This window comes from Paroedura picta, chromosome 4 (genome assembly GCF_049243985.1).
Source record: "Paroedura picta isolate Pp20150507F chromosome 4, Ppicta_v3.0, whole genome shotgun sequence".
In the NCBI taxonomy this organism is placed as follows: domain Eukaryota; kingdom Metazoa; phylum Chordata; class Lepidosauria; order Squamata; family Gekkonidae; genus Paroedura; species Paroedura picta.
In genome coordinates, this window is record NC_135372.1 from 80358107 (window position 1) to 80371915 (window position 13809).

General features: G+C 48.3%; 1 protein-coding gene across 15 annotated transcripts in view; it reads left to right on the top strand.

Moving 5' to 3' along the window:
- Positions 1 to 6683: 6683 nt before the first annotated feature.
- The window catches only part of SSBP3 (single stranded DNA binding protein 3), a 201747-nt gene continuing 194621 nt past the window's right edge, over positions 6684 to 13809 (top strand). For 4 of the 15 annotated variants that reach the window (XM_077333637.1, XM_077333638.1, XM_077333639.1 and 1 more), the window contains exons 1-3: positions 7047 to 7334; positions 8851 to 8923; positions 9168 to 9229. In XM_077333637.1, coding sequence (XP_077189752.1) covers positions 7065 to 7334; positions 8851 to 8923; positions 9168 to 9229 — 405 coding nt within the window. In that variant the 5' untranslated portion in view covers positions 7047 to 7064. Of the gene's footprint in view, positions 6710 to 7046; positions 7335 to 7638; positions 8052 to 8522; positions 8655 to 8850; positions 8924 to 9167; positions 9230 to 10975; positions 11061 to 13809 lie in introns of those variants that run through there. The other 11 variants (XM_077333640.1, XM_077333646.1, XM_077333648.1 and 8 more) reach the window with 9 other exon arrangements.

The following is a 13809-nucleotide window of genomic DNA, read 5'->3' on the forward strand; positions in this document are numbered from 1 at the left end:
CTCCATTTCCTGAACATTTTCCTTTTCTTTCTTAGTTCCTCTTGAAGTTCTCTGTTCATCCAAATAGGCTTCTTAGAGCTCCTGCAGTGTTTTCGTCTTTCTGGGATAGTCATTGATTGAGCATGCAGTAGCTCTTGTTTGAGTAGCGCCCACCCTTCACATGCTCCCTTCCCTTCCAGCATTCTCATCCATGGTATGACGCTCATCATGTCTGAGTTTATTAAAGTTTGCCCTACGAAAATCCAACATCCGCATCTGGCTACAAGCTTCCTTGGCTCCCCATCTCAAAAGGAATTCTATGAGGTCACTTCCTCCTAGGGTCCCCACCTCCTTCACCTCATCCACCAACTCTTGCCTGTTGGTCAGTATTAAGTCCAGTATGGCTGAACATCTTGTGGGTTCATCTACCATTTGATAAATGAAATTGTCAGCCAGGCAGGTCAGAAACTTGCATGACTGAGGACGCTTCGCAGAGTTTGTTTCCCAGCACACATCTGGGAAATTGAAGTCACCCATGATGACAAGGTCCTGCCGCTTGGATATTTTCTCAAGCTGCTCACAAAGTGCAGCATCCACATCCTCTCGTTGGTCAGGCGGTCGGTAGCAGACACCAACCATCACACTGTTTGTTTTCCCCTCGCTTATTTTCACCCAGATGCTTTCCACTGTAGATATGCTCTCCTTCACTAGAATTTCCTGACAGGTAAGCCCTTTCCTCACATACAGTGCCACTCCTCCACGTCTTCGATCTATTCTGTTTTTTCTGAACAGTTCATATCCATCCACCATTACATTCCAGTCATGAGAATCATTCCACCAAGTTTCTGTGATGCCTACTAGATCATACCTTTCCATCAGCATGAGAAGTTCCAGCTCTTCCTTTTTATTGCCCATGCTTCGGGCGTTAGTATAAAGACATCTGAATCCTTTTACTTTTGGTTCCCTATGAGCTGGCCTTGCCGGTTGGGCTGCCTCCGATCGTTTTCCTTCCATACACTCCCTATATTGATCATCTCCTTCCCCTAGTGGCTTTAGTTTAAAGCTCTCCTGATGAATCTCCCCAGGTTCCTGCCAAACACATTCTTCCCCAGTTTCGATAAGTGCAGTTCATCAGGTGCTAGTAGGCCTTCCTTAAGAAAGCCTATCCCATGGTCCCAGAAACCAAATCTCTCCCGCCGGCACCAACTACGCAGCCAGTGATTCACCTCCATTATCTTTGTCTCCCGACGCATTCCTCTTCCCTTGACAGGCAAGATTGAAGAGAATACCACTTGTGCCCCCATTTGCTTGAACTTCCTCCCCAGATCTTTATAGTCTTTTTTAATAGGAGCGATGGTGTTCAGGGACATGTCATTCGTTCCCACATGGACCATCACAAATGGGTAGCGATCCGTAGATTTGAGGAGTTTGGGCAGCCGTTCTGAAACATCTTTAATTTTCGCCCCTGGCAAGCAACACACCTCTTGGGTTAGGGGGTCGGGCCTAGCCACATGGCGATCCATTCCTCTTAGCAGGGAGTCTCCAATTACCAGTACTCTCCTTTTTTTTTTTCTTCTCAACTCCATTTCTTTCTGTCCCCATGGCCTCTTCCCTTTGTCTTGGACTTTGTTTTGGGACCTCTTCCCTTGTTGACCCTTGTACCTCCTCTGCAAGGGCCTGAAATCTATTCTGGAGCTCCAAAGGCCCCGAGAACTGTCTCGCTCTTCGCCGTTGAGTCTTTTTCCGAACTGTCTGCAGAGGCTCCCTATTGTGGTCAATCTCCTTATCCTCTTCAGGACTAGTTGTATTGTCTTTATTTCGAGTTGCAGGGCTCTGGTCTATGAACTCCTCCCCTTTCTTACTTTGGGTCAGAGTAATAATTCTGTTTTCTAATCCCCTAATCTTTTCCTCCAAAAGTCTTACCAGCTTACACTTGGGGCAGCTGTAGTCCATCGTGTCTTCTGGGAGTACTGCATGCAGTTCTGGTTACTAGTTCAAAAAGCATATTGCAGAACTGGAAAAAGTACCAGAGAGGACAACCAAGATGATTAGAGGGTTGGAGTACCCTTTCTGTGAAGAGAGTCTGGACTTTTTAGTCTAGAAAAAAGACACCTAAGGCAGGACATGGCGGAGACCTATTTATTTATTTATTTATATACCACCCTCCCTGGAGGCTCAGGGCGGTTTACATAGGAACAAAGAACAATACATAAAACAGTCTATAAACAAGTGAATACCTTACAATAATACTAATAGTTGTAACCATATAACAATATAACAGTATAAACAATACAACAGTGCAACAATGCAAACAGGTCCAGAGCATTGGTGGAATTCTGAGTGGAGGCAGGGGGGGCAGGAGGCTATAAGATTATGGATGGAGTTTTTGCTCCCTCTTCCAAAACACTTAAACTTGGGGGCACCCACTGAAGTTATTGAGGTTCAGGACAGAGCAAAGGAAACTCTTCTTTACCCTGCAGGTAATAACTGTGGAAATCACTGCTAGTTGAATGGTGATGGCCAAGAGCATAGAGAGCTTTAGAATGGGTTAGGCAGGCTCATGCAGGAGGCTACTAGCCATAGTGACTGAAGAGAGCCTCTATCTATAGAGGCAGCAAACTTCTGTAGATAGCCACCCTGGGTGATAGCAGCAGTAGAGGGGCTTGCCCTCTATGGCCTGTCTGTTTGACCCTCCAGGGCAATTGTTTGCCCACTGTATGAAACAGTAAACTGGATTAGATGGACCACTGGTCTGACCTGGCAGGCTCTTCTTATGTTCTAACCCAATGGTCCCCAACCTTTTTTTGGCTGGGGACCGGCAGGGCGACAGCCACACCTGCGCATGCGCGCTGCGCGGCCGAAATTGCGCATGCGCAGCACTTTTGCACATGCATGCATGCGCAAAAGTGCCGCACATACGCGATTTTGGCTGCACAGCATGCGTGTGCGCATGTGCGGCCCAGCCGTGTGTGCGCATGTGCGTCCCTGCCGCGCATCCGTGATGCGTGGCGCGGTCCTGATTCCCTCTCCCTCCCGCAGTAAGAAGCTTCCCGGGCCGCAAGCTTGCGGCCTGGGAAGTTTTTTACTGCTGGGGGGGCGGGGAGAGGGAACCGCGGCCCGGCGCCCTGGCCTTCACGGCCCGGCACCCGGCTGCGGACCGCAGGTTGGGGACCACTGTTCTAACCCATTGACTTCATTGGGTGTTACTTTGTTTAGAAGTGCACTAGCAGACTCCATTTTGGTGGTACCCAGAGCTGACGGGAAAGGTAAAAGTATTAGAACTACAAAGTATCGCTGAGCAGTTGTGCCTTTACTGTGGAGCACAGGTATTCTGAAAGAAGAGAAGACACATAGCATTCCTGAAAACCTTACTCAGGTCTTAAGAGCACTATAGATAGGGGTGGTTACCACAGTGATGGCCGAACTGGTCTCAAGAGAAGGCAGAAAAGATGTGAAATGTTCCAGGTGATTGATGACTTTTGTTGAACTGTTTTGGAAGGGTGGAAAAAATGGAATGGTACCCATTTTTAGAATGGAACATAACACACCACATCCCTTATGTTTGGGTCAGTTTCAAATGACTAACAGTGCCATCCTAAGCAGAGTAACACTCTTCTGAGCCTACTGAAGTCAATAAACTTAGAAGAGTAACTAAAATGAAGAACAGCTGGCTTTTTATACCCTGCTTTTCACTACCGAAAGGAGTTCCAAAGCAGTTTACAAATATCTTTCCCTTCCCTCTCCTCACAACAGACACCCTGTGATGTAGGTGGGGCTGAGAGAACTCTGTGAGAAACAGCTCTAAGAGAACCATGACTAGGCCAAGGTGGTTGATGTGGAAGAGCAGGGAATCCAATCCAGTTCTCCAGATTAGAGCCTGCCACTGTTAACCACTACACCATGCTGGCTTTAGGAGGGCACTGCAATATATATATACTAATTAAAGTATGACACCTGCTTGGTTTGTTGGTTTACTCTGAAGGCTGTCCAAATGAAAGGATTAGGCAGCAGCTCCTATGAAAGTAACTTTTCAAATTGATGAGGGGGGATATAAACCTACAGCACAGCATGCATACTTTACTTTCAGGTGCTTTAAAGCTCCAGCCCTCTGATTTTTCTTGCTGTCACATGCCTTACAGCAGCTGCTGCCAGGGGATCAGCTTAGGCCAGGGGCAGGCTCCCTGCTGGCTCCCTGTGCATCTGGCCAGGTGCAACTTCCTTTCACCGTTCTTATTGGGAACACAAACATCTTCACAGAGAACCACTGCTGGTGTCTTGGCACTCCAGCTAAAAAAGATTGCCCATCTCTGTTTCAAACCAACCTCCACATCAAATCAGAACTACTCATTTGGGTCCCCTCTATCATATCATAGCCTGGTGATACCCTTCCCTTCTGGTAATTAGGTTGCCAGCAGAAGTCCACCTGTATTCTGCACCAGGGCCATATCTTCTGTGAATGGCCTTCAGGAAGGAGTTGAAGAAGAGTTGGTTTTTATACCCGGCTTTACAGCCCGAAGGAGTCTCAAAGCGGCTTACAGTCGCCTTCCCTTCCTCTCCCCACAACAGACATCCTGTGAGGGAGGTGGTGCTGAGAGAGCTATGAAAGGATTGCTGGGTCAGAACAACACTATCTGGGCTGTGAGGAGCCCATGGTCACCCAGCTGGCTGCATATGGAGGAGCAGGGAATCAAACCCCATGCACCAGACCAGAAACTGCCTCTCTTATCCACTACACCAAGTAACGACCAATATTAACTTCATTTAGACCCAACCATTTCTCCCCCCCCCTTAAAAAAATAAGAGTCCAAAGTTGCTGACGTTATTCTCCTTTGGTATTTTATCTTCAGAATAGCAATCCAATGAGGTGTGAGATTGATCCAATGATACCAGCAAGCTTCCACAGCAGAATGGGGATGTGAACCTGGGTTACCCAGATCCTGTTCTGGCACTCAGCCCGGGTTTCCAGTATGAAGAATAAATACAACCATTCTCTTCACCCTCAGCTTCATGCCTCTGATAAGGTGGGCTTAGGCCACAAAAGTTTGCAGGGCCCTTTGAGATCCTTGTCAGCAGAGCCCTGTCTCCACCTAGCCAACCTACAGAACAATACCACTGCTGTGGGTTTTTTTTTTGGGGGGGGGAAACAGACAGTACTACTACTATTTTCATTTTGGGAAGGGAGATGGAGGCAAATGGTTCTATTTATATGAAGATGATCTCATCTCAAGTTAAAAAAAACACAACATAGACATTGAATATGCAACGAAGAGGAAAAGAAACAGCTCTTCGGGTCTGTAGTTGAATGTTCTCCCTCCACATCCTGTATCCCAAGGTTAAGTCCAGCTAAACTAGCCTATAAACTCATACCCCTCCAACTAAACGGCATGAAAGCAAGAGAGAATAGCTTCTTTTCAACCCAAGGAGTGGGAGAGTGCTTTATGGAAATTCAACCCCAACAACTAGAACAGACTAATTTAATTACAGCTGGCTCACACATAGGCTATGCTACAGAAATGGCTGGAAACACTTTTTAAAAAATTCACTGCCTTTTCCCTTCTATGTATTCCATACCGTGGGGGGTGGGAGAGAATCTTATTTAAAACTTGCTTGTTTCCTCAGCAGGACTAACTGCTCTGCAGCCCTTTGAATGTTACCTTCCCCTGGAAGCCTCAATAACCCGGCATAGCACAGATTAAATCAAAGCGAGTACAAAGCTCCGGGTTGTACCGTTTTCTTAGGAGTTTGGGGGGGGGGGGAGAGAAAGGAAGGTAAGGCTCCCAAAACCCACAGACTATCCGTATAAATGTATACATTAAGTGGCTTTTGCTCCATGAAGAAGACCGGGTTTCCCCGGCCGCCTTTTAAACATGCACCTTTGAATATCGCTGAACTTTAATGGGCGTGTGCGCGCTTGCAGTTTAGATTAACTCTGGGGTTGAGTTTTCCTTCTTCCACTGTTTTTTCCCCAGGACACTGACCTAGCCTTTAATTGTTTGGTGATAGGCATGTAAGGGGGAGGGGCGTTACTTGTTTATTGGAACAGCAGAGTTTTGGAGGGGGGGGGAAGCCAACCCAGGCGAACAGTTTCTAGTCCCCCCTAAGGATGTATCCAAACAGTCAGCCAATCAGCGCTTACACAGCTTTTTTTTTCCAGCTTGTATTTTTTAAAGGGACAGTAGCAAACGGGCTACAGCAGATTTAAAGAGAAAGCCACCAGTAGGCTTTTCAGTTTCAACTGAAAAAATCTTTCCAGGTTCTCAAGCGGCTCTCACTTTAGCATTCTGGGGGGGAAATGAGCCGCATATGTGGGTCTTTAGCTGTTAACAGGGATGGGAAGACGGTGAGTTGTTGCTACTGGAAGGAAAGGAGGCGCTTTCCGTGGGTCAGGCACGGCACTTGTCAGTTTCATTTCTGCGGTGATCTAGATTAAAGCCTGTGTTTTTACAAACGATTCCTATGCGGGTTTTTTTTCTCGCCCTCTTTTTTTTATTTTAGGAAAAGCTGCCTCAACCCCCCCCCCCCCCCTATCTTATATGTTTTTCCCCTGACCGTTTGACTAGGGTCCTCGTGTTAATGTTAATATAAAGAAACACTTTCTCTCAAAGATCGGGGGGGGGGGGATTTCCTCCCAAAAAGGGTGGGGACATTGCTCCCTCCTCTCCTCCAAGGTGAAGCAAAAATAGCTCCAAGGAGCCCAGGTGAGCAATGCAGGAGCAAGGATGGAGATTCAGTGAGTACCAAGAAGAGGTTTAGCAGCGTGATCGTAACGTACGCGTATTTCCCTGGCCTTAAGCCCCCTGAACCCAGTGCGCATTACTTCCTAGGGGTGTCTGTTTAGGATCAGGCTGTGAAAGATGAACCGCGACACGGCTACCAAGAGGCCCAGCTTTAAGCCAACCCACTGCCAAAGGTCAGACCCCCCTCAGTACCATGGTAACGCTACGGCTGAAATCCTATGCCCGCTTACTTGGGAGTAAGCCCCTCTTGAGTCAAGTGGGACTCGCTTCTGAGTAAGCAACTTGCCTGGTTGGTAGACGTGCCTTTCAAATACGTAGGTGATACTCCCCGGGAACTTTTCCTACGTAATGCTGCGATCCGTAAGTCTAGTCGCACCACTGAAAAGCGCTGCTGTATTCTTGGCTTGGCGCATCGTCGCCGAGCATAAGGAGAGCTGTGCTGTCAAAGGTAAACGGGGAGCCAAGACGAAGCCTCGGCGGCAGCGGCAACAGCAGCACCCAAAGAGGACGTTGCCCGGGCGAGAGAGCCAAGCGGAGAGCCGCGCTGGGCGACGAGGCAGGCGGGGGCATGGGGCGGCCGAGCGCCAGGGAGGCGGCCGGCCTGGAGCACCGGAGAAGGTGAGGGCGCCGGCCGGCCGGCGGGCGAGGGAGCGGGGGGCTGTGGGCAGGCCCCTGGCCAGACCCGGGCGCCGGGGAGGAAAGCGAGCTGGGTCCCCGCTCGGCCCTCGGCCGCGGAGGTGGAGCTGGCGTCTGAGGCGCGGGAGGGGGAGGAGGAGCCTTTAGGAAGCGGCTGGAGCGGCGACGGGAGGCTTCGCAGCGGCCTGCCGGCTCTCCCTCGGTGCCACCTTAAAGGAGCTGCTCAGGGGCGGAGCAGCCCTTCCCCCCGCAGGCTGCCGATTGGTCGGGGGATGTATCCATTGTGGAACGTTGACGCCCGCCGCGTTCCTTCCCTAGTGTAGCCACGTTCGGTTGAGCCGGGGGCAGCCGCGGTGGCGGCGGCAGCAGCAGCAGCAGGAGCAGCAGCGGGAGCAGCAGCTGGGAGAGAAGCAGGCGCCGCGGACAGGGGCAGGGCGATGGGGTCGCGGCCGGGGCTTTGACAGCTGCGTCCGGGGCGAATTGGTGCAGCGGTGGCAGCGGGCGGCGGCGGTGGCGGCGGCAGAGCCTGGGCAAGTCACAGCTGGGGGAAGGCGCGCGGCTCGGGAGAGCGAAGAGCATCGGAGCAACACAGGCAGCCGCCGCCGCCGCCGCTTCAGTTTTCGCCTCTTTCTTGTTGCGGACCATGTTCGCCAAAGGCAAAGGCTCGGCGGTGCCCTCGGATGGGCAGGCTCGGGAAAAGTAAGCGTCGAGGCGGCGGAGGGGACCCCGGGAGGGGGGGGGGGTGAGCGTGCTTCCCTCCGGCAGGCGATCTCCCCGGCCCTTTATTGTCTGCGGGGAACTCGGGCAGCCGCGGAGACGAGCCTGGAGGCTGCGATCTAGGGCTGGGGGGCAGACGGCGACCCCCCCCCCCAGCAGGCTGCTCTGGAGTGGGGAGAAGAGCTAAGGTGGCGGGCATAAAGGCTCGGCAGAGGGAAGCGTGGAGGCATCGCGTCCTTTTGTCTGGAGCGTCCGTCCGTCTGTGCGAGTGGAAAGGGCGAAGGGCTTTGTCCAGGCACTGAGCGATCCGGAGCCGCCTTCACGGTCTTCCTGGCTTCGACAGTCTGCAAGTTTTTTTGGGGGGGGAGGGGGCCGCCGCGCCGAGGCTTTTTTGTGAGCTCGTCTTGCATCCCCCGACCTCGCCAGGAGCTGGTGGGGAAGACCCGCGCGGCGGCCGGGCTCTCAGGGATGTCGGGGCCCCGAATGAATGGCTCGAGATGCTGGTGGCTGCGTAGCAAGCGGGGCATGTGCCTGCAGAAGTTCATTTTGTTTTCCGCACTCAACTTCGATCAACTTATCTCCGAGGTGGGATGGGGGCGCGGGGAGGGCTCCTTTCTCTCTGCTCGCCCGGCAGGAAGGAAGTGCTATTGCCCGGCTTCCTGGGGCTGAACCGGGTTCGCCCCTCGCGCCAGGCTTCGTGTGGAAGGGGGACAATTCCGCCCAGTCAGGTCTGAGGCGGGGGTTGCTTGCTTTCTCCCACAGTCCTTCTGTTCTTTTCCAGGTTAGCTTTGTATGTCTACGAATACTTGCTGCATGTAGGAGCACAGAAATCCGCACAGACCTTTTTATCAGAGGTGAGCGACTCTTGTTTACTTTTGACCCCTTTCCCTCACCCCCAGGTTGAGATAGCCTTTGTTTTCAGAAGCAGACTCCGTGGTCTCCATTTTGAATTTTTTATCACCTTTTGCCATTTATTGCCAGTTGACCTCAGAACTTGCTGGGGGGGAAGGTGAGGAAAATGGTGGGGCAGCACCGGGCAGAAACCTTCCTCCCCCTACTTTTGCCTCCTAACCTATGTACGTACTTTGTTTTTTGCAGATCCGATGGGAAAAAAATATTACACTAGGAGAACCCCCAGGGTTTTTACATTCGTGGTGGTGGTAAGTGGATGCAGCTTATTTCACTTCTCCAAAATAGAAACTTCACTGCTTAACTGTCTGTAAGTTGGAAAGATTGTCCTAGGCAAAAGTTTAGGCTTGATCTTAAGCTTCTCTGTTGAGAAATAGATACAGCTGCAGTCTCTTCATCCTAGTTAGTGTTTAGTTGGAGTAGAAGGAAGAAGGGAAATGTCTTGAGATGCAATGTTTGGGAGCTGAGTCTAAGTCATCCACACAAAAAGAAAAAACCCTCTTCTCATTCTTTTCTTACTTTACCAATCCCATACATAGGCACAAGGTGGTCCTTGCTTCCTTGAAGAAACTTGTGCAGGGTGGCTTAGTCTTAAGGAGCATCCTGCCCTTTCAAAGGGTGCACGGGAGGGGCATGTGGGGGTGGGTGCCACCCACTTCCCACCCACCCAGGACACTGTTGTTGTCAGAATCTGTGGCAAACTGGAGAAAGGGTTGATATTTTGTACAATATTTCTGCGTTTCTAAGAAATCCCATCTTGGGAGAAATGTTTGAAAGAGGGATTGGTTGTTGTTGTGAAGTGCATCTAGGACTGGAAAGTTGATAATAGGCGTATTTATTATAACCTGGCCCTAAACATGTTTCTTGAAAGGAAATCCCATTGATTCTAATAAGAGTTTTTATGTGTTGCACTGATGATCATGTGTCAATGCAGTTTGACTTACTACAGGATGCTTTTGACACGAAATACCCAATATCAAACTTGGTTTGAAAGATCAGGTCTGCTGAGGTGAAGAGCAAAGGAACACATGTTGCTTAAGCAGGCGGCACAATTTTCTGTTGGGGTAATAGTTAATTGAAAAGAGGTTGGGAATCAAATAGAACTGAAGGAGTTTCTTTGTTGTGATGAGAGAAGAGCATGGACTTTTTGCTGTGGAGTCTGTAGTTTGCTGTAGGTTTCTTGGAGGAAATGCCACTTACAAGTAATAGTAACACTATTTGAATTGTTACAAGTTTTTAACATACTTACAGCTCCTATATATGCTGTGTATATCTAAAACCTCCCTCCCCATCATTTCTGACACTCCAGTTTCTGACTCCCCCAATAATCTTATTAACTGCATGGGAGGGGTGGATCAGTAGATAACTCAGAGTTTGAGGAAATTACACAGTGGGTGTATCATGAATTTGGATATTGTAAACTTAAGTAATGGTGACAGTTATATTATTATAACAGCCGAGGATGAAATCTATGTTGTATTGACAATATGGCATTTAATGTTAAACAGAATTAGCTCTGATGGATTGTGCTGTGGTCCAGGTTTGTAGGGGATGTGTTCAGGTTTAAGAGAGCAGCACAGCAGCTTGAATCAGACTCATTTGGTGAACCTGGGGCTGAACTGAATGTCTAGCAGTGTCTAAGAAGGCCAAACACGAGGTTCTGTTAGACAGAGATAAAAATATGGTACAAATGAAGCATGATGGACATCTTCTGATGACAGGGGCAAAGACTGCTCTCTGTCTCTTAAAAAAAAACATAAGTATTGAAAGGCTTTGAAAGTAGGCATTCAGTACCGGCCATACAAAACAGTGGGCAAAGCATACTCTGTCCCTGTGAGTTCCATGTTTTTCTGTCTTCAGCGGGTCTGAATAAAGCAAAGGAGTGCTGCTTGTCGAGGTGTTGGGATGGTTAGAGTGTCATTGTACAAGCTCATTGTACACTCACTGTATGTTGTGCAAATAATAGTTATTGGTTTCTCTCTCCTGTTGCTATCCAGTGTATTTTGGGACCTTTACTGTGCAGCTCCTGAAAGGCGAGATACTTGCGAACACTCAAGTGAAGCAAAAGCCTTTCATGATTACGTGAGTAACAAAGTTTTAATCCTTTTGCCGATAACTTCCAACTACAAGAACACACTGAATCAAATGGAATTAGGTAGGAGGGAGTTATCCTACCCGATGTTATCACTGCCAGTCCAGGTCTGTCTGAGCTATATGGGACTCTGGTTCTGATATTTACCTTGATTCCAAGAAGACTGTGCATGTAGGTCCAGTTAAGGGGTCATGCATCTTTCTGCTGGTTCACAGGTTGAAGAAAATGAAGGTGATGCATTGGTAATGTGTATCATGTTGCAAAATCATTTGCAAACTTTCTGACATAGGTCAATAGCTGTATTTGAACGTTTAATGATCTCTTCCCCCCCAAAAAAGGAGGGTGTAATCTAAAAGCTTTTCAAAACCTGCTTGTAAAGAGTCAGGTGGTTGCTTTAGTGAGCCAGGTAGACTTGGTTACAAAATATCAGTACAAAAGTTCTAAACATTTCATTCTTGTCATCTACCATTTTGATGGAGAAAGCACTGGAAAGTATATGATTTGTAGAGGATCCTGAGTGATGTGTCCAGTGTCTTACTTGAGGTGCAGGATCTTGTGTTTCTCTTTTTGTGATGTGAAACAGTAAATTATTTATTTTCTAAATTATTGCTTGTGGTCCTGAGGCTACATAGCCTGTTCATGATGCAAGCACCAGGAGTTTGGTTTCTTAGAACAAAATGTTTTCAGAGTAACCACAGAACTACAAGCCCCCAGGAGGATTATGCTAGAAGATTTTTCGTTGACCCTGTCCTGGTAGAGGGGACATTGCTCTGAGCTAATTCTGCTCTATAATTCTGGATAAACTCTGATTTGTCAGCTTCCTTGGTATATAAATTCTGCCTCACCTGTGATGGTGTAGAGCTGATTCTGTGTTTGAGAAAAGGATGAGGCATAGTGTCCTGACAAAATACTTCATGGCTGCGATCCCACTGTGTCCCTTGAATTGACTTCCAGTATCTAGGCATCCTGCAGAAATTGTAAAAAGGTTGATCACAATGGATGAAAAGTGAGCTGCTGGGTTCTTGTCCAAATTACCATTGGAATGAGCCTCAAAATAGCATGCAGGCTTAAAACTGAGATATTGGGGGGACATGAATTGGGCAGCCTGCTTCAAAGCATGTTTGCTTAGAAGAAAGCTCCATTCATTGCAACCTACCCCCCTCCTCATTGGCCCAATTCCTACGTTACAAGTATGGTGTTAACTGTGCCTCCTTTGCTCTGGTCTCATGCCTCTCTGGTAACTCCTCTCAGGAGGAGCCATGTTGGTTGCTTGACTGAATGATGCAGTTCTATCCCATGCTGGCGTGGGTCTTTCCTACGTTGATATTGCCTGTCCTCACTGAAGGAGTATTGCATTAGCAGGAGGATAACTTGTCCAACTCCCATGACTTTTTGTTGAGTGTTAGTAGGAGACTTGGCAAAAGGATCGTGGCTTCAGTGCTTCTTGAGTAGCACATACATTGGTGGTTGTTTCTGAGCAAGCATGCTTGGGCTCCCAGTCATGGGAGCTGTGGCCCTAAGTCTGTGAAAAGTTCCAGTAACTCCTGTAGTATAATTTCCTAATGTTCCAGAACATGGAAAGATCCATGAAATACTTGTGGCTGTTTATTGTGGTTGTGTTAAATCCATTTTCCCCCCTGATGTGGAAAAATGCACTTTATAAAGAGAATGAAAGATGTTATTCTACTATCTGGAGTTGGATTTTATCCCCTGCTGATGGCATTGCATCCAGAACCTGGAACCGTATTTCCCCGGAAAGTTGGCAGATGGTCAGGCATTGATCTGATTTTATATTTTCAGTGCGATCCTGTCCCTGAGGAGATTCTTTTACCCTTGGTGGACAGACTTGGAAGTTACTTTTCTGACTTGGGGACACAAACATTTGCTTTTACACCAAAGTGTATGCTGTTACTGCATGCATTAGCAGGAAGCAATGTAGTTCAAAAAAAAAGAAGAAAAAAAGGGAAGTGTAGCACTCAGATTAAAGTGCAAGTAGCTGTTTGCTTCTGCATGGGCCTGCTGTTGTTCTTTGCGGGTGTGTTTTGGCTTTTCAATCTGCATTCTCCACAGAGTTTATGGCTAGTGTTAACCTTATAGGGGAGAAAGGAAGCACCAGAGGTGACAGACAGGGTTTTGTCCCAACCCCAGATAGTGTCTTCAAGACTAGTGTTTTCTCTGCACAATGAATGGCTTCCTTTCAGATCCACTGCTTTCAGGAATACTGCTTGAGTGGGATCAGCGAATAGTTCCTGATGCTGGTTTCCTCCTCTTTCAGAATAGCAAGAGCTTATGTTCTACTGTAGCAGTTTTGGCTTGGCTTAATTCCAAGGCAGAAAAGACAGCATTCAGAAGGCCAAGTTATGCCCCTGTGAGGAGCATCCATTCCTGTAGACTCTTCCTCTGCTTCCCTGAGTGGGTGGGGGGGAGGGGGCAGGCAACATTTTGCCCATACTTGCTCCTCACTGGCAGCTCTTAAATAGTGTTGCCAGTGAGGAGATGGCAGCAAGGGAGTCTGAAACTTTGTTAGAACAAGCCTCACCTTGTTTCCCTGAAGCCCTGATGGCTCACAGATTGCTTCTTTTGCATCTAGGTCCCCTGCAAGGGTCATTCTGTTCCAAGGGATTCTTGAAATGCTGTGAGTTCAAAACCTGATGAGACACTTCTATGACTTCTGACATCAGTGGGGCCAACATACCCATATATGTATTCAGGATTAAATTCTTAATTTTATAATCTTAA